The 25,436-nt window shown below is 44.7% G+C and overlaps 1 protein-coding gene across 8 annotated transcripts in view; it reads left to right on the forward strand.

Moving 5' to 3' along the window:
• Window positions 1–25,436, forward strand: part of PIKFYVE (phosphoinositide kinase, FYVE-type zinc finger containing) — a 936,520-nt gene that overhangs the window by 182,249 nt on the left and 728,835 nt on the right. For all 8 annotated transcript variants that reach the window (XM_033947121.1, XM_033947126.1, XM_033947127.1 and 5 more), the window contains exons 5-6: window positions 882–1,053; window positions 9,571–9,778. In XM_033947121.1, coding sequence (XP_033803012.1) covers window positions 882–1,053; window positions 9,571–9,778 — 380 coding nt within the window. The remainder of the gene's footprint in view (window positions 1–881; window positions 1,054–9,570; window positions 9,779–25,436) is intronic.

Here is a 25,436-nt window from a genome sequence, read left to right on the forward strand (position 1 = left end):
TTGCCACAGGTACATTAGATAGATTGGGAGCCTGCTGGGACAGACAGGGAAAAATGGCTTGAGTACCTGAATAAACTCATGTAAACCGTTCTGAGCTCTCCTGGGAGAACAGTATAGAAAACTGAATAAATAAATAATGCTCTTTCACCCATACTGCAATTCATTTTTAGCATTTTTGTTGTTTCCATTGTAGCAGAAACATTTTCAGTTCCCTTTTCTGCAGAACAAAACTACAACCACTGTGATGTATGGAGTATTTTACTACTGTAGTAAGTTTAGGGCCTGATTTACCTAACTTTTTTTCCTCATAGATACAGAATGAGTCTGTAGTGATATACTGGTTTATGTTCTTTTCAAATGACAAGGTTTCATTGTTTGATATTTTATTTTCTACTGCAAAAGGCATATGAGTCTTGACCGGTGGGTTATTCACCGTGAATTGTGTAGAAGGCATCATTTTACTTTATTTGGCTTTGCTTCCTCTACCCTGTTCTGTGTTTCCCTTCTCCTTCTACACATGAGTTGAAGGTGTATTTCTGATCTGGATGCTAATGGAGCATTGGGAGGCTCTGGAAGATCCCCTGGAGATTACCAGGACCATGGCAAAGTTGTATCCACTGACTCTGGATTTTCAGGAGCTGTTTGTCTCGTCTAAGGTGGATTCGTTGGTGGCACAGGTTACCAAACATACCACCCTGCATAGTAAAAGTGAAGTGATTTTAAAAGATGCACAGGACTGTTGAGTGGATTTGGTCCTGTGTTTTAACAATAGTTAAATGTTCAGAATTTGGTAGATTGCAGGACATTGACATTTTTTATATATGAGAAGGGTGCACTGCATTAAACATTGGCTGAATAGTTTTCCTGATCTCTTTTTGTAGGATAGTGATCTGAAGCAGTACTGGATGCCAGACAGTCAGTGCAAGGAGTGCTATGACTGCAGTGAGAAATTCACTACCTTTCGTCGAAGACACCATTGTCGTCTGTGTGGCCAGATCTTTTGTAGCCGTTGCTGTAATCAAGAGATCCCTGGCAAGTTTATGGGGTATACAGGTAAGGTTATCCTGTGAGTGTAGTGAAAGTCCCTGGTAGGACTGGTGTCTTCATATCTTAAAATCTGGTTTTACTCTGGGCTTGATTCATGGGGATATGATACTAAATTGAAATAAATAAGTAGCAGTTCTTCATGGCTGATAATATAAAACCATTTTTATTGGTGAATAAGATATTAGCAGAAGCCATCAAAGTGTCATATAACAAATTAATCCATAGAATCAATTGTTTATTGAAAGCTTCTATATCACTGCTAATGACTGGGGAGTCAATTCAGAGCAGCAAAACAGTTATAGCTGGTATATGTTCTGTAATCAACATTATTTGACTCATTTTCACTCCCTCTTCACCCCACAATTCTTAGTTTGATGAAGCAGCATAGGAGGACCGTTCTTATGCCCTTCTGTTCACATAGAATGATTCTTTTCAAAGGGGTTAAAGTCATTGCAGGAAGATTGGATGAAGTATATGGAGCTATTAGAGGACTGACTATGTTGAAAAATAAAAAAGTTTTGAAAACTCTATTCTTTCCTACTAAGATAGATAAATTATATTGAATGCCCCTCGTATATCTATAAAATCCTGTAATGTATGGGTAAAATTTTCTCATACCATTTTAATTTTAGTTTGAAAATAGTAACCAAATTATCTATATTAGGTTGCATTTCCTCAAAGATGGCTAAAGTTAAGTGTCTTAAAGATTCTAAATAAACATTTACCGTATTTTCACGCATATAACGCGCGCGTTATACACGATTTTACAAACCGAGCATAACCATGTGCGTTATATGCGTGAGCACATTGTACAATTTTTTTTTTTTTACATGGTTCCCCTCCCGACGTCCGGTTCATCCCCCAGCCCTGAAAGCCTGATGCCCCACCCCGAAGGACCACTGGCCCCCCCCACCCTGAAGGACCGCTCGCACCCCCCCGACGTCCGATTCATCCCCCAGCCCCCCCCCCCCCGCACGGAGAAGCAGCTTACCGTGGCTTCGCGATGCCAGTGAGCCCTGCTGCTTCCTCTGCCGGCGGTCCCGCCCCTTCTCTGAGCCCTGCGCTGCTTCCTCTGCTGCGGTCCCCCCAGTTAGTCCACTCCACTCAACTGGTTCACACACTGAATGGGTCTTTGGATGTTGTGCCTGGGTAGTTGTTTTGGGATCTCTTCTAGTGGTTTGTCAGTATCTCCTTGTGGTCCAAGGAAGGAAACTTTGTTAACCTTAGCATTGACCTTCAGAATATGTTTGTAACAGCGCTGCTTGTGTGGCATTAGGCTATGTAGTGATCGAAAGAAAAAAACCAGACCTTTGCACATTTTTGCACTATATGGTGGGTATATGAGGAGATTCACATTTCCTGCACATCTTAGTCCTTGTGAAGTTACCTTGTTCTTTCTGTATTTGACATCTAGCAAGGTCTCTGTTTGGAAGGAAAGATCTAAGTTATGGTAAAAGCAGATAGCGTTGTTGGTTTTAAAAATGTTTGGACAAATTCCTGGAGGAAAAGTCCATAGTCTGTTATTAAGACATGGGGGAAGCGTCTGCTTGCCCTGGATCGGTAGCATGGAATGATGCTATTCTTTGGGTTTTGACCATGTAGTGACCTGGATAGACTACCATGAGAATGGGCTACTGGGCATGATGGACCATTGGTCTGACCCAGTTAAGCTATTCTTATGTTCTCATCTGTAGGGGCCTTTGTTTTCACTTCTTATTTTAATGTATTTTTTTCTGGGAACTTATCAGTGTTTTTTATAATGGGAACAAAAATGGAAGAGAATTACCGTAATGTGTGTGGAATGGGGGGGGGGTTTAACTACCGTAATTTCTTCAGCTAAATAATTCAATCCACCTCAACCAGACATAGGAGAACTCATGCACCATTCACACGCACCATTCACCATTCACCTCCAACCAAAAACGCCAAAAGAAAAAAACTGTTCATTCTTATAAACTACCGTATAACTTTTAATCTAGAGTTAGTGAGTATGAATTCAGCAACAAGAACAGAAATCACATGTTCATTCTTATAAACTATAACATTTACCGGTAATCTAGATCAAACGAAGTATCGAGGACAAAATAATCTAAATACAGTTACCGTAATTACGGTAAAGTTGTAAATAAACAAAGTTTACTGGTTTATTCAGTCATCATCATCACAGTATCCATCAAAATCTGAATTGTCATCATCGTCATTAAATAAAGTGAGCACGGCCTGCAGACGATCCTCGTTTATTTCCGAAGTGATATCGTCATCGTCGTCGTCATCATCATCGCTGATATCCGTGTTGTTGCCTCCTTCCGCTGCATGATTATCGGTAGTAGTGTCATTGGTTTCATAAACAATGCCCGCTTTTCTAAATCCGTTTCGAATAGTATCTGGTGTTATTTTATCCCATGCTGAAGCCACCCACTTGCAGACTTCTGTGAAAGTTGCCCGCTTCAGCCGCCCCGCATGTGTGTACTCGTGCGTGCCGCTCTGCATCCACTCCTCCCACTCCTTTCTAACAAAAGTCTTGAATAGATGATTCACTGCGAAGTCAAGTGGCTGCAGCTTACACATCAGGCCTCCAGGTATCACAGCGATGTGGGCACCAGTAGAATTAATGTAGGCCTGAACATTTTTTTCTTTGTGGGCAGCCATGGCATCAAAAATTAACAAGGATTTTTTTGAAAAAAATCCACCCTGTCTTGCCCTAAAGCATTTATCTACCCACAATCTCATTATGTCGCAGTCCATCCATCCCTTCTTGTTGCAGTGCACAACCACACTGGTGGGCAGTTTTTTACGGGGCATAGTGACCCTTTTGAAAATGACCATGGGCTTTAACTTAACCCCGCTAGCTGAGCAACCAAGAACTACTGTAAAACACGTTCTTTCATGCCCAGTTGTGGTGATGGCAACAGATTTAGTACCTGTGGGGGCTACGGTTCTTGTCACTGGAATGTCGAATGCCATTGGAATTTCATCCATATTGATGACGTCCTTTGCAGTGATGACAAGTTCAGATATTTCTTTGGCGACAAAGTCACGGAAATCAATCAATTTTTGCTGCCAGTCATCCGGAAGTCGCTGGCCAACAGTTGTTCTCATTCGAACAGATAGTCCGTTCCTTTTCATAAATTTTGAGATCCATGTGAAGCCAGCTTTGAAGTTGGGTATTCCTCTTCCATTGGCAAGTAGTTTTGCCTTCATCTGAATTGCAAGGGTAGAGACTGATTGATTTTGCTCCTTTCTCCCCAGAATCCACTGCTTCAAGGCATCCTCCAGCTGAGGCCATTTTGGTTTGGCCCCACGATGTGCCCGTTTTCACGGATTGCATTTCTTCAGTTCCTTCTTATCTTTTCTCCATTCACGCACCGATGTTTCTCCAACATCGAACTCTCTCGCTGCGGCCCAGTTGCCTATTTCCTCAACTTTCGCAACGACTTTAAGCTTAAAGTCCGCTGTATATGACTTTCGTCTCATTCCTGGCATTATGGCAGTAAATTTAAATTTAATTGATAAACTCTACTAGATAAATGCAGAATACCAATCTGAAGAGATCAAATTAAAATGTGGGCTCTACATGCAGCATTAATGATCTTTTATAGGCTTACCCAAAGGCTGGGATGCTGTTGTATAGGCAAAATCTTATTCAATGGGTCACTGGGCAAATTACAAGGCCAGATAGACAACAGATTGAGATGAAGGGGGACACGGCCACAGTGATCAAAAGCGCGCCCTGACAAAGGCGCGCTGACAACCCGGCAGCAGAAAACTGAGCACAAGCATGCTCAGACCATCTTCTTTGGTCTGCGCATGCTTACAGAGCTGGGAGTAGGGCAGCGAGAGGAGAGTCGGGCGGCAAGGCAGGAGCAGGGCAGCGATTCGGGCCAGAGCAGCAAGAGGAGAGTCGGGCGGCAAGGCAGGAGCAGAGCAGCGATTCGGAGCAGAGCGGCAAGAGGAGAGTCGGGCAGCAAGACAGGAGCAGGGCAGCGATTCGGGCCAGAGTGGCATGAGGAGAGTTGGGCGGCAAGGCAGGAGCAGTGCAGTGATTCGGGGCAGAGCGGCAAGAGGAGAGTCGGGCGGCAAGGCAGGAGCAGGGCAGCGATTCGGGCCAGAGCGGCAAGAGGAGAGTCGGGCGGCAAGGCAGGAGCAGGGCAGCGATTCGGACCAAAGCGGCAAGAGGAGAGTTGGGCGGCAAGGCAGGAGCAGGGCAGCGATTCGGGCCAGAGCGGCAAGAGGAGAGTCGGGCGGCAAGGCAGGAGCAGGGCAGCGATTCGGGCCAGAGCGGCAAGAGGGAAGTTGGGCGGCAAGGCAGGAGCAGGGCAGCGATTCGGGCCAGAGCGGCAAGAGGAGAGTCGGGCGGTAAAGGCAGGAGCAGGGCAGCGATTCGGGCCAGAGCGGCAAGAGGGAAGTTGGGCGGCAAGGCAGGAGCAGGGCAGCGATTCGGGGCAGAGCGGCAAGAGGGAAGTCGGGCGGCAAGGCAGGAGGAGGTTTTACCGGTAATTCACTGCGCGCTATACCCGTGTGTGCGCTATACGGGAATTTTTTTACATAAATGTTGTTTTCCCGCGCGCTATACCCGTGTGCGCGTTTTACACGGGTGCGCGTTATATGCGTGAAAATACGGTAGATGAATTATTAGATCCTTCAATTATTCATAGTATGTTGGGAGGGGGGGTTTGTTAGCTTTTGTAATAGCTGCTTTCTGATACGTCCCTTCTGGATTCCATACCCTGCAGCATATAAATCTTATCCTCAAACTTCTTACAGCATATACATCTTATCCTATATTTCCATATGATATATGTATCCTATCCTATTCTTCCATAGATAATAGCTAAAACTAGCATAATACTTCCACATATACTCACTAAAACTATCAAATGCTAATAAAACTGTTCACCCTTAATGAACTGTAAAATATCATATTATACAGAACTAACAAAAAGCTATCACAAATAAAAGCATTTTCAATTGCTTCTTAAATAAATTGCCTAATCTTTGCCGCCAGGTAAGTAAGAAGAGTGGGACTCCCAGACTGGGAGGGCAGATTCTTGTTCTGAGAGACCCGTAAGACCCACCTGGGTCTCGCCAGAGGCCTGTAGAATATGCTCAACCTGAGATATGAGAGGGCTGTTGCAGTGGAGGCTGGGCCTGCTTAACCAAAAAGGCCTGATGAAGCAATAACACAAACTCTGTGGAAAAGGGCATCCTACATCCATCCCCCAGACGAATAGGCTTAGTTACCTCAGAGAACTCAGAAGCTGCAGAAACCCCACCATCTGCAAAGGTGGGCCAAGCAGAATCCCACTGCACTCAAGGACCTGCAGGGAGATTCAACAGGAGGGGGGGGAGGCGCAGTCACAAAAGCTGTGAGAGGAGTTGCACTTGCAGCTGAGCTGTTGATGGCTGAAGTAACTGTTTGCGCACATGTGCATCTGTGTGCCAGCAACCGGAGCATTTCCCCTCTGCTGTTCTCAGCTTACCACAGCGGGAACAGCACTTAGCAGCCTCGGCCATAAATAATTTTTGATGTGAACCCGCACCACACGGCGGCAGCCTAACCTCCCCATCTGACAAATAATAAATTGCAGCCTGATGCGCTGCAGGAGATTGGGAATAAAAGAAAAAGGGAGCTGCTGAAAAATAAAAATAATAATAATAATATAATAACTTTATTCTTCTATACCGCCACAATCTTGCGACTTCTAGGCGGTTTACATTCAAGAGAGCTGGACATTCAGCGATTTACAATATGCAGATAGGCAGATGGAAGTACAGAGTACAGAGACTTTAAGAAAGCAAAATTACAAAATATACTGTTTGCTAAGAATTTCAGAGGACCTGTTAAAGAAAGGTCGCACATTTCAAAAACAGCGAAAATTACTCACTCTCCTGCTGGCGGGCAAGCCACCTTACCGCCAAGCTGCCCTTCAATCAGGTGAGGTGCGCCGTGTGTCTGCCATTGCTTGTAAGCAGAAAGCCTCAGTTTGTACTAGAGAGTTGCGCGGGGACAGAAATCCCACCTGTCCCCGCCAAAGTCCCACCCGTCGCCACCCATCCCAGTGAGGAATCCCACCCGTCCCCGTGAGGAATCCCTCCGTCCCCACCCGTCCCCGCGAGGAATCCCCTCCGTCCCCACCCGTCCCCGTGAGGAATCCCCTCTGTCCCCGCCTGTCCCTATAAACTTCAGAAATAGTTATTTCATTTAATTATGCTACTGAATTAAAGGCTCTGGTAGAAACCCATTTACAAATAAGCAAAAAGACTTTATTAATTTGAAAATATTAATTGGGAAGAATACTTACTTTGTAAATGGGTTTCTACCAGAGCCTCTAATGTTTATAAATTTTTATCAACACAACTAATATACTACTTTATCATGAAGCAAAAAAAAAAAAAAAGAAATAGAATTCTTTTCCTACCTTTGTTGCCTGGTTTCTGCTTTCCTCATGTTCTCATTCAATTCCTTCCATCCACTGTCTCTCTTCCTTCTGCATCTTCCATTTGCTCTGTTACTGTGCCTCTCCCTTTCTTCCCCCTTCCAAATTGGTCTGGCACCCATCTTCTTTTCTCCGCTCCCCCCATAGTCTGGCATCTCTGTCTTCTTCCCTGCCAGCGTCTTCTCCCCACTCTCTCTTCCCCATTTCCTTACAGCGTCCTTCTCCCCCCCTCTGTCTTCCACATGTGCTTTCAGCGTCCTCCCTCTCTGTCTTCCCCATGGCCTTTCAGCGTCCTTCTCCACCCCTTTGTCTTCCCCATGTGCTTTCAGCATCCTTCTCCCCCCTCTGTCTTCCACAAGTGCTTTCAGAGTTCTTCCCCCCCGCCCTTCAGCGTCCTTCTCCACCCCTTTGTCTTCCCCATGTGCTTTCAGCATCCTTCTCCCTCCTCTATCTTCCACAAGTGCTTTCAGAGTCCTTCCCCCCCCTGCCCGTCTTCCCCATGGCCTTTCAGCGTCCTTCTCCACCCCTTCGTCTTCAGTGCTTTCAGCGTCCTTCTCCCCCCCTCCTTCTCTACCGCCCCGGGTGCAGCACAGGCGGCCAGGTCCCCTTACTTTTGTGGCACTTCCCCGACCGACCGACAACAGCCCCGGTCCGACAAACCTCCCTGCCCTTAACCGCAAATCTAGATTACCTTCTTACAGCTGCTGTAAGAAGGTAATTTAGATTTGCGGCTACAGGGCAGGGAGGATTGTCGGACTGGGGCTGTTGTCGGTCGGTCGGGGAAGTGCCACAAAAGTAAGGGGACCTGGCCGGCTGTGCTGCAACCGGGGCGGACCGGGCGGACCGCCCCCCTCCCTTGGTAGCCACTCACTCGAACCGCGAGGCTACTCTCCTTCTCCTTACTTACCCTGCCTGCAGCACGGAGCCGAACGGAAGTCTTCCCGACGTCAGCGCTGACGTCGGAGGGAGGGAGGGCTTTGTTTAAGCCCTCCCTCCCCTCCGACGTAAGCACTGACGTCGGGAAGACTTCCGTTCGGCTCTGTGCTGCAAGCAGAGCAGGTAGAGAGAAGAAGAGCCGCACGACTGAGTACATCCAGCCCCGCAGGAACCCCGCGACCCTCGAAGGTGTCCCCACGGGATCCCCGTAACCCTAGGGGGCGTCCCAACGGGACCCCCGTGACCCGAAGGGGGAACCCACGGGATGCCCGCGGGTCCCGCGGGATTCCCGTCGTCCCCGTTCCCGTGCAGCTCTCTAGTTTGTACTCACTGTGTTTTGAAGAGTAGTTCTTTTTTTTTTGTGAAGAGGCCAAACCCAGGACCGGGTTTACTTGCAGATTGTGGTTTGTTTGTTTGTTTTTTAAATGAGGAGGCTGCCAAGAGGCAGTAAAGGCAAGGAGAGAAGGGGTTGGGGTATTGGCCTGGCTTCCCCAGGTATATTCCCCTAGGCACCCAACACACCTAAACTCCTCAAGCTACAACTAGAATAGTCGAACTACAAAGGGAGTCTGTCATACAGCATAAAATTCAGGAGCATGGGAAATTCCATCCATCTGCCTGCTGGAGATGGGGTATACTAGAGACCTAAGGATCAATGCCATCCGAGGTGATGTTCACAGATTTGGTGATCTTTCTCTGCCTTCTGATGGATGGACTTAACCCATGCATCTGGATTCGTCTGCTTCTGCTAACAGGGAAGAATGCTAATAAAGCTCCCTATAAGAATTCTTGCGAGAAGGGATTGACTACTCACAGGTTCAGGAATGGAGTGTCTTGTCTATTAGAAAGAAGATTACCGAGTTAAGAACTTATTCTTTCCTTGTATACCATTTTATTGTGGTTATACATTCAAAATGATTTACATATATACAGATATTTATTTTGTACCTGGTGCAATGGAGCATTAAGTGACTTACCCAGGGTCACAAGGAGCAATACTGGAATTTTACCCCACAGCCTAATGATGCTGAGGCAGCAGTTCTATCATTAGTGCACAGTTTAAGAAATTGCTCACATTCATTATTGTTTCTTTCTGAAAATGGAGTCTAGAGTGTTACATTTACCTTCCCATTTTCTCCTTCTCTTACAGGGGATCTTCGTGCATGCACTTATTGCCGCAAAATTGCCCTAAACTATGCTCACTCAGCAGACAGTAGCACCATTGGGGAGGACCTCAACACACTGTCAGATGCCTCCTCCTCTGTGTCTGCTCTGGACCCAAGTGAGCCGCGCACTCCTGTAGGGGGCAGGAAGGCTAGTCGGAACATATTTCTTGAGGAGGATCTGGCCTGGCAGAGGTAGTGTCTTTTTAAATTTATCTTTCTGTTCAGTAATTGCAAGGTGAAGAATTCCAGTTGACCGTGGGTATTCACCAAAAGATGCTAGTTGAATACTTGTTTATTTAGTTGGCATAAGAACATAAGAACATAAGAACTGCCTTCTCCGGATCAGACCTTCGGTCCATCAAGTCCGGCAATCCGCACACGCGGAGGCCCTGCCAGGTGTACACCTGGCTTAATTTATAGTCCACCATATCCTTATATGCCTCTCTTAAGGAGATATGCATCTAGTTTGCTCTTGAAGCCTAGGACGGTCGATTCCGTCATAATCTCCTCTGGGAGGGCATTCCAGGTGTCAACCACTCTCTGAGTGAAGCAGAACTTCCTGACATTAGTCCTGAACCTGTCCCCCCTTAGCTTCATTACATGTCCTCTAGTCCGTGTCAAATTGGACAATGTAAATAATCTTCTCTGCTCTATTTTGTCGATTCCTATCAGTATTTTGAAGGTCTCGATCATATCCCCACGCAGTCTCCTTTTCTCAAGGGAGAACAATCCTAGTGTTATAAGTCTGTCCTCGTATTCCAGTTTCTCCATACCCTTCACCAGTTTTGTTGCTCGTCTCTGCACCCTCTCCAGCAGTTTTATATCCTTCTTTAGGTAGGGAGACCAATGTTGGACGCAGTATTCCAAGTGTGGTCTGACCATTGCCCTATAAAGCGGCATTATAACTTTCTCCGATCTACTCGAGATTCCTTTCTTTATCATGCCCAACATTCTATTTGCCTTCTTTGCCGCTGCCGCGCATTGTGCCGACGGCTTCAGGGTCCTATCTATCAGTACACCCAGGTCCTTTTCTTGTTCACTCTTCCCCAGAGTTGCACCTGACATTGTATACTCGTATTCCTTATTTTTATTGCCTAAATGCATTACCTTGCATTTCTCCACATTGAACTTCATCTGCCATTTCTCCGCCCATGTTTCTAACCGACACAAGTCGCTCTGGAGTTTCTCTCTATCATCCTGCGATCTGATTGCCCGGCATAGTTTTGTATCGTCTGCAAACTTGATGATCTCACTGGATGTTCCTTCCTCCAGGTCATTGATATAAATATTAAAAAGGATCGGCCCAAGTACCGAGCCCTGGGGTACACCACTAGTCACTTTCTCCCAGTCGGAGAACTTCCCATTTATGCCCACTCTCTGCTTTCGGTTTTCCAGCCATTTGCCTATCCACCTTTGTATATCCCCCTCTATGCCATGGCTTTGTAGTTTCCTGAGAAGTCTTTCGTGTGGAACTTTGTCGAACGCTTTCTGGAAGTCCAAGTATATTATGTCCACCGGCTTCCCACTATCAATTTGCTCGTTCACGGTCTCAAAAAATTGGAGTAAATTCGTCAAACATGATTTCCCTTTCCTGAATCCATGTTGACTGGGTTTCATCAAGTCGTGTGCGTCCAAGTGCCGGACTATGCTATCCTTGATCAGTGCTTCAACCATCTTGCCAGGGACAGACGTAAGACTCACAGGTCTATAGTCGCCCGGTTCCCCTCTCTTTTTTGAAAATTGGGGTGACGTTCGCTATCCTCCAGTCGTCCGGTATCTGTCCAGTTCTGATTGTCAGGTTTGCAAGTTTTTGCAATAACTCTCCGATTTCAACCTTCAATTCCTTTAAGACTCTCGGATGAATCCCATCCGGTCCAGGGGATTTGTCACTTTTAAGTTTGTCGACCTGATAGTATATCTGGTCTAAGTCCACTTCAACTGTGGTGAGGCTGTCTTCTATTTCTCCTGCAAACACTTTCTCCGCTTCAGGTATTGTTGAGGTGTCCTCCTTCGTAAAGACGGACGCAAAGAAGGAATTTAGTTTGTCTGCGATTTGTTTATCTTCCTTGATGTACCCTTTTCTTCCCTGGTCGTCCAGGGGTCCCACTGCCTCTTTTGCAGGTTTTTTCCCTTTCACGTATCTAAAGAAGGGCTTGAAGTTTTTGGCCTCCTGGGCTATTTTTTCCTCATATTCCTGTTTTGCATCCCTCACCGCCTTGTGACATTTCTTCTGATCATCTTTATGTTTGTTCCAGGCTTCGGTTGTCTTTATGCATTTCCATTTTTTGAAAGAGTCCTTCTTTTCTTTTATGGCTTCCTTCACCTGTATGGTAAGCCATGCCGGTTCTCTTTTGCTCTTTGTTCTCCGATCTTTGGAAATCCTCGGAATGTAGAGATCTTGTGCTTCTGTGATAGTATTTTTCAGTAGGGTCCATGCCTGATCAACCGTTTCAAGTTTGTCCACCGCATAATCTAGCTGAACAAGTTTCAGAAGTAGGTAAAGGCTTGTGAGCCAAATATGATTGTCAGATTAGGAAGCTCTCTTTCTGGTATTATGCATTAGAGGAGACACCTGGCAAGATGGGACAAAATTTTCATATGTGGGCCAATAAATCTACAGGGCCTGTAGTCCACTTGCAGACAAACATGTGACTTTTTTTCTGCCCTTTAAAAAAATTTTTTTTAACTGCTTATTGTAGCTAAGTCATAATCTCAAATTCTTTCAAATTAAACTGGTATCTGGTTAGCATCAGAATTTTTATGGGAGCCTCAAAGGGGAGGTGTTGCTAGCCAGTAAATGTATTTGACCACGGCATCTCACCAGTGAATTTTTTATAAACTTCATATTTAACAATCTCATAAGGTATCAACATGTAAAATAAGCATGTAACCATAAGAGACATCACTAGAAAAGGACATCATGTTTGGGAAGATCAAAGAAAACAGGCAAAGAGGGCGACCTGCAATTAGATGGCTGTACATGTTGAAAAAAAACATGGGGATGATGCTGCAGGACCTTTCTGAACTAGCACAAAACTGATTTCTTTTTAGATCTGCAATTCATCAAGTCGCTAGGACTCAAGCACAAGTCGATGGCACCTAACAACAATAAACAGTCATATGAAATGTATATTCTAACTGAGGAATAAAATAGGACACCCTACACCCTAATAGCTAGTATTACCCCCTTTGGGTGAAATAACTGCAGTGAGATGCTTCTTGTAGCCATCTACCATTCTCTGACATCAGTCTGAGGAAAGCTTGGCCCACTCCTCAATGCAGAATTCTTTCAGCTGTGAGATGTTTGAGGGGTTTCTTGCATGTACAGCCCGTTTCAAATCACCCCACAGCATCTCAATGGGATTAAGATAGGGCTTTGACTCGGCCACTCCAGGACTCTCCATTTCTTAGTTTTCAGCCAGTCCTTGGTGGATTTACTGGTATATTTTGGGTCATTGTCGTTTTGCAAGATCCATTTTCGCTTCTGTTTTAATTTTCTTACAGATGGTCTCACATATTCCTCAAGCACCTTCTGATCCATGGTAGAATTCATGGTGGATTCTATGATGGTGAGCTGGCCATCCCCAAACCATGATACGTCCATCTCCATGCATCACAGTTTGGTATGATGTAATTTTCCTGGAATGCTCTATTTGGTATATGCCAAACATGTCCTCTTTTCTGGTGTCCAAATAATTCAATTTTAGACTCATCTGTCCATAAAACAGTATTCTAGAAGTCTTGGTGTTTGTCTACGTTCTCTCTGGCAAAGTTCAGTCTGGCCTTGATGTTTCTCTTAGAGAGCAAAGTTTTCCTCCTTGCGCACCTCCCATGCAAGTTAAATTTGTGCAGTCTCTTTCTGATTGTAGAGGCATGCACTTTCACATCAACAGAAGCAAGAGCCTGTTGTGATGACATTTTAGGGTTTTTGGAGACTTCTTTTAGCATCTTGTGGTCTGCTCTGGGGTCAACTTGCTTGGACAGCCAGACCTAGGCATGTTGGCAGTTGTTTGGAAAGTCTTCTACTTGTACACTTTTTCCGGACCATGGAATAGCTAATGTCAAATTCTTTTGATATCTTTTTAAATCCCTTACCAGACTTATAAGCTGCTACATCTTCTTTCTGAAGGCCTCAGACAGCTCTTTTGATCTTAACATGGTGTTCACTCTCACCGCAGCAGTCATGAGTACACAAACTAAATGTCTGAGGTTTAAGTAGACAAAATTCAAAATGAACTCCAAAGAAAACTGCTATTGATGCTTAAAAAAATCCAATAAGCAAGCAGAATTGGTCAATAGGTTCTTGCAGGAAAACTCCTGCGCACACAAAGTCACACTACAGAAACTAAAAATAACTAAATAATAAGAATAATTTGTGAGGCAGCAGTTCTAGGTTTAAGTAGGGCAAACCTGTTGAGTAACTATATTCTAATCATGTGCACCTGATGTAATACACCTGTGTGTGATTTGAGCCACTTTAAGTGAAAGGATATGTGGGGGTGTCCTAATTTATTTCTCAGAATACACAATTTTGTGGATATCTTGTTTCATGAGTAAATCGAGGAAAATCTTTGTTGTTTACCTGCAATTATATCACTTTCTTTTCCAGAAATAAATAAAAAAAGATTTTACATCAATATATGAACATTTCTTAAGAAAGAACAGAATATTTCATGGTTGTCCTAATTTTTCACATGACTGTGTATGTGTGTGTGTATGTATATGTATGTATGTATGTGTATATATATATGTGTGTGTGTGTGTGTATATATATATATATATATATATATATCCTATATAATAAAAGGCTAGCTGCGCATGCGCACTCCTATTTGCGTGCTTCCGTGATCAGTAGGTCTGTGGTCGCAGGAATGCGCATGCACGCTTATACGTCACCAGCCGCCGATCGCCTCCACAAGCCGGAACCGCAGCCAGCCGCCGATCTCCGTTCCTCCAGCAGGGAGGGGGGGGGTCTGGGAGGACAGGGATTGCGGCCGCTCAGCACCCCCACCGATGAGCCTAGCAACTTTTTGCTGCCCGGGACCCGAGTCCTTTGCCGCCCCCCCCTTCTCGTCCCGCGGGCCTGACTACAAACCTGGCGATTTTAAGCAGCGTGTGCAGCAGTCTTCACACGCTGCTTCGGGCCCTTCTACTGCCCTGATTTGCTCTGCCGCGTCTCTGATGATGTCATCAGGGACGTGCCAGAGTACATCAGGGCAGTAGAAGGACCCGAAGCAGTGTGTGAAGACTGCTGCACACGCTTCTTAAATCGCCAGGTTTGTAATCGGGCCCCGCGGGAAGGGAAGGGGGGCGGCAAAGGACTCGGGACCGCGTTTGTAGTCGGGACCGCGGGAAGGGAAAGGGGGGTAGAGGAAACGCTAATGCTGCTGCACAGGGAACTGGTGTGGGGGGAGGGAAATGGAGGGGGAGGGAATGCTGCTTTGGACAGACAGACAGAGGGAGGAAGGGAGACAGAAAGAAAAGAAGAAAGATACAGGGGCAGGTGCACAGGGAACTGGTGTGGGGGGAGGGAATGCTGCTTCGGACAGACAGACAGAGGGAGGAAGGGAGACAGAAAGAAAAGAAGAAAGACACAGGGGCAGGGAGATACACAGAAAGACAGACAGACAAAGGGGGCCAGGGACAGAGACAGACAGAAAGAAAGACAGCGGGAGTCGCATCAGGAGGGGTGCGGGATGCGGCAGAGGGAACTTTTCCAATGGGTGCAACTGGGCGGCTGTTGGGAACCTCTGATCAGGGGCAGAGCAAAGTAAGTGTATCAGGGATAAGAAGAAGGAGGGAGGGAAGAAAAAGGAAGGGACGCCTACTGCTGGACAAGGGGAGAAGGAAAGAGGTGCTGCTGGACAGGGGGGGAGGTAAAACAAATGGAGAAGGGCTGCTGCTGCATAAGGAGAGCAGTGAAGGGGTAGTGGTGGACACAGGGGAGGTAAAAGGAAGGGACAATGGACAGGGGGAGCAGGCAAGGGGTTGTGATGGACAGCCAAGGAAAAAGAAAGACAGAAAGAAAGAAAGCGGCTAAGGAGAGAGAGAGAGAGAGAAATAAAGACAGACACACATATATTCTAGCACCCGTTAATGTAACGGGCTATAAGACTAGTATATATATATACACATATAAAAGGTCTGTTTAAAAGTTCCAGGACAGTATGAATTACGCTCCAATGGGAAGTTGTTTTGAGATAAGCTAGGCAGCGTTGAGTAGCTTGAAAACTCATGAGTAACCTTTTTTTCTGCTTGTTGATATCTGTTTTTGTCTCCGAGCTATAGCATTTTTTGAAAGTGCTTTTGTGATCAACTATTTTTCATCATGTGCAATCTCAATGAGCAGCGCTACAGCATGAAGAAGTTCTGTTTAAAATTGGATAAGACCGCCACAAAAACTTATGAAAGTAGCGTATGGGGAACATGTTATGAGTTGTGGAAGGTCTTTTGGAAGGCATTCAAGCTTCAAAAGTGGTCGTGAAGCAGTGGAAGACCATTTGCGAACTGGAAGACCATCAACGTCAGCTGATGATGATCATGTTGATCAAGTGAGGGTTGTTATGTGTGCTAATCAGCAATTAACTGTTAAAGAATTGGCAGAGGAATGCAACATTTCCATTGGTTCATGCCACAACATTCTAACAGAGAAGTTGGGGATATCTTGCTTTGCAGCAAAGTTTGTTCCCCAGTTGATGACCAGAAGAACAACTGTGTCATGATCTGTCAGAATCTTCTTGAGCAAGCAAATGGAAGACAATACATTTTTTGATAAAGTGATAGCTGGTGATGAGACATGAGTCTACTGTTATGACATAGAAACCAAAGTGCAGTCGTCTCAATGGAGAACAAAAGCATTGCCAAGTCTGAAAAAAAGCTTAAGAAGTTCGGTCGGCCATCATAAGAACCTAAGAATAGCCCCACTGGGTCAGACCAAAGGTCCATCAAGCCCAATAGCCAATCCAGGTCACTGGTACCTGGCCAAAACCCAAAGAGTAGCAACATTCCATGCAGTGGCTTGCCCCATGTCTTGGCTGAACCCGTGCTGACTCTATCTCATTAAATGTTTTGTAGCGTGGCCGTCCCTTAGGGCATAGCAGGGACCGACACACAACCGCAAAATAGCCCCGGCGTGCTTCCCCAAACGGGAAGAAGTCCTGTGGTGGATAGCTTACCCTGTGTGTAATAGAATGACACAACTCAGGTAAGTATCAAAATGAAAGAAATCAAATTTATTTATCCTTTAGTTAGGGCAAAAACAAAAAATGCATGAAAAGCAAAAGTTCAAAAGTAATGGCAATAATAATGGAAAAGAAATAATACTGCGCTCACCAGCTTGGTCTGGTTAAAAATTCAAAAGCATATACCTTATGTCCCAGGAAAGTCCTGCTTCATTGTGGGCGCAATGGAACAAACTCAATCCAGTCTCCCATAATCTTCAGTGCAAACAAACAAAACAACACATTGCAACATTATAGCTCTTCCCTTCTCCGAATTCAATAGTAGAAGGTTGGCGGATTTGCCAAATCGGCTCCTTGTTAGGACAAAGAGCAAAATATCCCTCCACTAAGATGTTGGGCAGATCCTGCCCCAGTCTTCAGGGTTTTCCAACTCAATGAAGGGTACTGCTAGTGTTGCTTCACTGAGGTCAAGCCACAGCTTGCAGCAACCATCTTGGCTTCAAGAAAAAAAAACAACTTCCAAACAAACAAAACAATTTACTAGCATACATCCTCCTGCTAGCATGCTCAGAGAATTCATTTATACTGCAGTGAGCTCCTTCAAACATAATAGTAGTTAACATATTGTCCCAGAAGTCAAATATCCAAAAACCCAAAAAGGAAAGTTCACCAAAAAGAAAGCTTTTTCAAAACACAACCCCACAATTCAATCAGCTTACTTCCATCTCTTCAGCAAGCCCCAATTCTGGTAAAGCACTCCAGTCCATTTCCTCATTTTCTTGGTTTATCAGGGCTGCTTCTTCTGACTCTGGGTTCAGCATTTCCACATCCATGGGCTCTGGAGGAGGTGGAGGCTCTTTCCACATGAGAGCTTCCTTTGACTCTCCCTTCCTCCTAGACAGCCGGCTGTCCCAAGTGCTCAAGAGCTGCTGTGCCACGCCCAGCCCTACCTGGGAGAAGGGCTTTCTCCAGCTGAGGCTGCCTTCTAACCTGTTTGGCCAGCACTTTCAAAGATGGAGGATTTAAAGTGGCCAAACGGATTTTCCCAGGGCTAGGTACTAAGCCCTGCCTGAACACAGCCTGTGCTTCCTGGTCCTTTTCCTGCCCTGACTAGTTTCACCGGGCAGTTTCTGAGGTTCTTCATTGGCACAAGGCCGGAACTGGGATCAGGCTTGTGACAGTTTGTATGTGTTCCATAATTTTATTTTTTATAATTGTTCCAACATTTTGCCTGGCACTGTAATTTTCCAGATCTCTGCTGGAACCCTTTTTAAAAATAGGTGTAACATTGGCTACCCTCCAATCTTCAGGTACTACAGATGATTTTAGCGACAGGCTTCAGATTGCTAACAGTAAGTCAGCAATTTCATGTTTGAATTCTTTTGGTACCCTGGGATGTATACCATCTGGTCCAGGTGATTTATTACTTTTTAATTTGTCGATTTGACATAGTACATCTTCCAGATTTACAGAGATTTCTTTCAATTCCTCCGCATCATTACCCTTGAAAACCATTTCTGGTTCAGGTAGATCTCTTACATCTTTTTTCATAAAGACCGAAGCAAAGAATTCATTCATTCTCTCTGCTACGGCCTTATCCTCTTTGAGTGCTCCTTTTTCTCCTTGATCATCCAACAGTCCCATGGATTCCCTCACAGGTTTTCTGCTTCTGATGTACCTAAAAAAATTGTTATGAGTTTTTGCCTCTTTTGCAAGTTGCTTTTCATATTCTTTCTTAGCTTTCTTTATCAATGCTTTGCACCTACCATATTTCCCCGCATATAAGCTGCCCCAGTGTATAGGCAGCAAAAAATGCCCATACATGTTTTAAAACTCTTAGATAAGCCGCCCCATGTTACAAGCCTTGGCTTATCTAAGAGTTTTAAAGCCACATGGGGCGGCCTATACATCCCTACCCCCGCCCCGGTAAATACCCTATCTCCACCGGCTGCCTCCTACCTCCTGCAGTGTCGCGGCCACGGTGCAGGGCAGGAGTGATCTTTTCAGCATCCAGCTGCCCCGTGCTGCTTCCTCAATGCCTGCATCAGATCTCGCGGGACTCATGAGTTCTGTGAGAACTGACACAGGCATTGAAGCAACGCAGGGCTGGCTGTTTGCTGAAAAGATAGCTCCTGCCCTGCACCGCAGCCGTGCCATTGCAGGAGGCCAGAGAGGGAGCTACATTATTTAAAAAGGTACAGGAGGATCTACTAATGGGGTGGCTTATCTATGATGTCGTTAGATAGGCTGCCCCATATAAGGAAACCACACCTACTGTTTGGACTGCAAAATCCATATTTAGGCTGCGGCCTATATATCGGGAAATACGGCAACTTGCCTCTGCTTGTGTCTCTTCTTATTTCTTCATTCGGATCCTTTTTCCATTCTTGAAAGGATTTTTTTTTGGCTCTAATAGCCTCTTTCACTTCACCTTTTAACCATGCTGGCTCTCGTTTCCTCTTCTTTCCATCTTTGCTGATACGTGGAATCCCTCTGATCTGGGCTTCCACAATAGTATTTTTATGTTTAAATCATGTTTATTGAGCAACAAAGAGCAAACACATCAACACGTGAACCAACAATACAAAGAAAGTACAGCACAACCAGGGAAAAGCAAGCTCAAACATTTTGCAATATCAACCTCCAACTCCAAACCCTACCCGCCCCATCCTCCCCCTTCCAACCACCCCCCCCCCCAAGGCAAGAGAGCAAAGAAAGGAAACAAACAAACAAAAAAAAGATGAGAGGAAAGGGCAAGAATATGAATTACATCCTGTGACATGTACAGCAATCCAAAAGTTCATAAGTCTACTCCTTGCAGCAGTATTTTTAAATAACATCCATGCCTGGTTTACAGTCCTAATCTTTGCAACTGATCCTTTTAGCTTCTTTTTAACCATTTTCCTCATTTTATCATAGTCACCCTTTTGAAAATTAAACGCCTCTACAGTAGATTTCTTTTGCAGTGTCACTTCCAGTATCAGCTCAAATTTGATCATGTTATGATCACTGTTTCCCAGCGGACCCAACACAGTTAACTCCTGTACTATGCCTTGCATTCCACTAAGGACCAAATCTAAAATAGCTCCCCCTCTTGTCGGTTCCTGGACTAGTTGATCCAAGAAGCAGTCATTTATGACGTCTAGAAATTTTACCTTTCTAGCACTCCCTCATGTAACATTTAAACACTCACTGTTGGGGTAATTGAAATAATTTACACATATTCATCATACCCCATAAGGAAAACAATAAAGACCCTAGCTAGGTTATACAGCATATAGCCGCCACAGTACACAATACAAGCACCAAACAAAACCAAAAACAAACAAATGATAAGTGGAGAAAAAACCTCAGTTCAGCTTCATTGGTTAAAAAAATCTCCACTTATTCCATGAGAAATATTCCAATACTGTTCTAATTGTTCAATCAAAAAATGTGGAAGGCAATACTGCCAGTCCAGGAAGGAGTTCACATCCCAAAACTACAGACACAGTTCCAATAACAAAAGTTAGGCAAAGTAACTCAGGGCCAGATTCACTAAAGATAGCGATTCAATCACTGTTGGCTGATTTCTGGCTGATTTGGAAGCAGCGATTGATTTACTATCTTTTTTGCATGCAAATGATTTGCATGGAGGTGCAAATCATTTGCATGCAAACTCCCCGACTCAATCGCTCAGTGAGCGATTGAGTTGGGGGCAGCCCTGACAGTAGTGACAGGAGAAGCAGCCTTCTGTCACTGCTGTCAGGGCTTCTGCTTGGGGGAATTTTTTTCTTTTTTTTTTTAATGGCAGAGATATTTTGCGTGTACTCTATTACACACACAAAATATCTTGCCAATGAAAAAAAAAGCCTCCCCCCCCCCCCACAGCACCTCCAACCTCCAAAAAATGGCAGGAGGGATGTTCATTCCCACCTGCTACACCCAAGGCTGCCCTCCCTGCCTGCGCGAATATGGCTGGAGGGATGTCAACTCCCTCCTTTCCGTCAGGACCCCCCTTCCCAAACTTACCTGACGCTGCCCCTCCCTACCCATCCGCGCAAATATGGCAGGAGGGATGCAACTTTTGTTCTTGGAACTGTGTTTGCAGTTTTGGGATGTGGACTCCTTCCTGGACTTGAAGTATTGCCTTCCACTTTTTTTGATTGAACAATTAGAACAGCACTGAAGTTAGTAGGAGTTTTTTTTAAACCAATGAAGCTGAACTGAGGTTTTTTTCTCCACTTATTATTTGTTTCTGTTTTTGGCTTTGTTTGGTGAATCTGGAAGATGTAATAAGCCAAATTGACAAGTTAAAAAGTGATAAATCGTCAGGACTGGATGGAATACATCCCAGGGTACTAAAAGAACTCAAACATGAAATTGCTGATCTGCTGTTAATGATCTGTAACCTATCACTAAAATCGTCTGTAGTACCTGAAGATTGGAGGGTGGCCAATGTTATGACGATTTTTAAAAAAGCTTCAGGAGAGATCTGGGAAATTACAGACTGGTAAACCTTACTTCAGTGCTGGGTAAAATGGTAGAAACAATTATAAAAAAATAAAATTGTGGAACATGTAGACAAACGATTTAATGAGATGGAGTCAGCATGGGTTCAACCGAGGGAGATCTTGCCTCACCAATTTGCTCGACGTCTTTGAAGGTGTAAATAAACATGTGGATAAAGGTTGTGGCGCCCCGAGTGGACCATAGGAAAACTGCTCTGGTGTGCTGCTCAAAATGGAGACAGTCCCCCCCAGGCAAATTCTCAAACAAAAACAGTCAAAAAGAAAACCAGGCAATTAGTCATAAACACAATGTGGTGCATTCAACCCTTGTCAGAATATTGTCCAGGATTCTTTATTCCTCATTAGTAAAAAAAAATCAAACAAACAGAATAGCAAACAAGAAACAATAGAAAAAACTCAAGGCAAAAATCCTGGACAGCAAATCAGGATATACAAAAGTCCTTATACCTCAGTAGATGCAGCACATCTTTCTGCAGCTAGGCCTCACCTGGGCCTAGGCCTTATTCTGGCCCTAGAACTGGGCATTTCTCAAAAAAGTTTAATCTTAATTATCATATTGCAATAATCCTCATTGCCTTACTTTCTCAAAACATAAGTGTAAAAGAAAAAATGTCAGGAGGCCCTCAGCTCTGCTCCTGAGTTGGGGTGGGAGAACTGCCAAGTTTGTCTTCAAGCTTCATACAATATTCAAATATTCCCACCCGAGATCTTGACAAACGTCTCCCACAATAGTACAGTTCTCAGTTGGGCTTTACTGCACTCAAACAAAAACAATGCAGTTCAAACCAAAATTCAAAACATTTATTCAGCAAACAAACTGAGAAAGAATCAGCAACAAACCTTTATGAAATTATAGCTAAAGAGCCCTGCCCACGCCTGGGGCCTTGCATTGGTCCTCAGCAGTGCTTTGAGTCCATGTAGAAAAAAGGGGAAAAAACCTCTTTCATACTAAGTCACAGGCTGTAGCGTCTCCACAAATTCCCACGCTGTCCCACTGGAGGACTCAGATGATTCATTTGGCGGGGTATGATCGCCAGGCTGTTTCTAAGCAGGGCACTTTATTTCTTCGCTGTTGGCTGCCTTTCTGTTCCACTTTAACAACTACTGCGAGAAGCAGATTATTGAACTGACTTGTTGACTTGCTCGTTTTGGTGTAGCTGTTCCTAGGGGGGTGGGGGGTAGGGGTTGGGGGAAGGGGGGTTGGTTGTTTCTTTATTTCATATTTTTTTCATGTGTGCCTGTACTTTGCTGGTTTATTGAAATTTAATAAAACAGATTTATATATCCTAAAATAATCCAAAAGAAACATTCAAAACAGTTCAGTGGATAGCTCTAGAGACTGCTCACAGAACCCCCCCTCCCCCCACATACACAGTTTTACAGTTAGTGAGCCTTACAGGCAATACCTATTTCCATGGCCTCTGGTTCTGGAAATACCTGGTCACAAAACTCAATTTCTTCCTCTTGAGGGATGGCCTCAGCTTCCTGGCATGGAGCTAAATTATCCACTTCCATGGGCTCCAAATTATTAAGTTGCTCTGGTCTGGTTGGCTGCTGAGCACTGGAGAGAGGACCCTTTCCCTTCCTTGTTCTCTCTAACTCTGGAGAGAAAGCTGCTGGCTTTTCAGTGTGAGAGCCATGCCCTGCTGTCAGTGTACCTGTACTGCTCTGATGCTCTCTTGGGCTCCCCCTCTGGATGTTTGGGTAAAGGCATGGTTTTTTTCACAGGGGTATTTTGCCTAAACCTAATACTCATAGGTTTGGAGACAAACCTTGCAGAGCTGGGCTAAGTTTACATCTCCTCAGCATTTGAATGGTCAGAAAGGACCTCCTCTTCTGTGAAATTCTCCCTAGTGTACTCAGGGAACCTAGGCTGCTGGGCTCTGCGGGCTTGAGAACAACTTTCCTAGCCCTATTTCTGCCTCTCCTGGGGTTTCTAGCTGGGAACATGTCAGGTACAGAGTCTGACTGGTCACAATAAAGCTTTTGATAAAGTTCCTCACGAGAGGCTCCTAAGAAAATTAAAGTGTCATGGGATACTTAGCAAAAGTTCAGTTGTGGATTAGGAATTGGTTATCGGATAGAAAACAGAGGGTAGGGGTTAAATGGTCATTTTTTTCAATGGAAGAGAGTAAACAGTGGAGTGCTGCAGGGGTCTGTACTGGGGCCGGTGTTATTTAACTTATTTACAAATGATCTGGAAACTGAAACGACGAGTGAGGTGATTAAATTTGTAGATAACACTAAACTGTTCAAAGTTGTTAAAACGCATGCGGATTGTGAAAAATTGCAGGTGGATCTTAGGAAATTGGAAGACTGGGCATCCAAATGGCAGATGAAATGTAATGTAGACAAATGCAAAGTGATGCACATTGGGAAGAATAACCTTCCAAATAATCCCCCATAAGAGGGCCTGCACCCTTGTCCCTCTGCTCATAAAATTTCTGGAAATAATCCAAGAAAATATTTGCTATCTGATCCGTTTTATGGTGCAGATTCTCCACATTGTCTTTAAGACCGAAAACGAACCGCTGTTCTCTTGCCCGTTTTGTCAAATAAGCTAATTTCCCCGAACGATTACCATAGCGATGATATTTAAACTTCTGGTAAAATAACATCTTCATCGTACGCTCATGATATAGAAGTTAAGAGCAGTTTTTATAGACAATAAGTTTTCTTTCGTCGCAGGAGTCGGACAAACAGTATAATGATGCTTCGCAACTACCAAGTCGCGTTCCAAATGAAGGATTCCCCTGGACAACAGTCGATTTCGAGCTATGACATACGCAATACAATCCCCCCGTAGACTACTTTAGCTGTATTCCAAAATAATTCTGGTTCATGAAGATATTGACCATTAAATTCCAAAAAAATTTTCCCACTTCTGCTGCAAGAAGGTTCGAAAATGCTCATCTTGAAACAAGTAACTAGGAAAACGCCAGCGAGAGGGACCTCGGACACCAAAGCCAACATTTACATCCACCCAAATCAATGAATGATCCGAAATAACCGAGGGTCCGATAGTAGCTGCGTCAATATTAAGAAAAGAGGATCTAGTAGCGAGAATGTAATCAATTCTGGAAAGCGTACCATTAGCGCGGGATCTATGCGTATAATGTTGTTTGTTAGTGTGAAGAAATCACCAGGGATCTATCAAATCCAAGGTCGCACATAAATAGGGAATGCCACGCAGACCCATCCCCATAGATGGTACCCCTGGGTTGGACTGATCACAATTCTGATCAAGTACTTTATTATAATCCCCGCGAGGTATACTGGATCAGCCACGTGTTCCAACAGCAATGCAGAAATATGTTCAAAGAAAGAATGATCATATACATTGGTGCGTAAACATTTAACAAATGAAAAGAGTAGGTACCTACGGTAATATGAAGTAATAAAAAACGGCCCTGTGGATCCTTTTCCACAAGGCCCGCCTTATAGGGCAGGGATTTGTGAATTAAGACTCTCACGCCAGCCCGTTTCTGGAGAGAGGAGGCCGCATATACCGCCCCCACCCATAATCTGCCCAGTTTGGCATGTTCAAGATCTGTCAAGTGAGTTTCTTGCAAACAAACTTTGTCTGCTTTATGATGTTTAATCTGGTTCAAGATTTTCGTGTGTTTAATAGGGGATGTAATGCCCAAAACATTCTAGGACATAATCCGTAGGGTATTTGCTAGGGACATGGAAATCCGATTAGGTCAAAATATTGTTGTGGTATAACCAGACTAACAAAGCTATCCCAGGTTCCCAGCCACACGCCAGTTATTAAAATGGGCTCAACAGGTTGTGTGGCCTCCCTGGCATTCTGGCCCAAACGAAACAAGGGCCCAGTAAGCCAGGAATCCCACCCAGAACCAGAAGCAGCACTCAAGGATCTACACTGAGCAGTACTCCCCGCCTCAGGGATTAATAAAGTAGTAGGAGCAAAAAAGAATACCACCTATCTACTCCCCCTCCCCCACCACTCACCTTCCCAATCCCCCAATCCCACTCCAACCCCTCCCTCTGTGCAAGACACATCAACAGAACCACACCCAAGTGGTTCCGCAGGTGTGTAAGGGCACAAAAGGATGCCTCCCCAAGCCCCGAGTCAACAATAACAGTGGAGCAGAGCATAAGAAACTAAGGAGACAATGCTACCCCAAACAGTAC

The sequence above is a fragment of the Geotrypetes seraphini genome, chromosome 5 (assembly GCF_902459505.1).
Source record: "Geotrypetes seraphini chromosome 5, aGeoSer1.1, whole genome shotgun sequence".
NCBI lineage: Eukaryota > Metazoa > Chordata > Amphibia > Gymnophiona > Dermophiidae > Geotrypetes > Geotrypetes seraphini.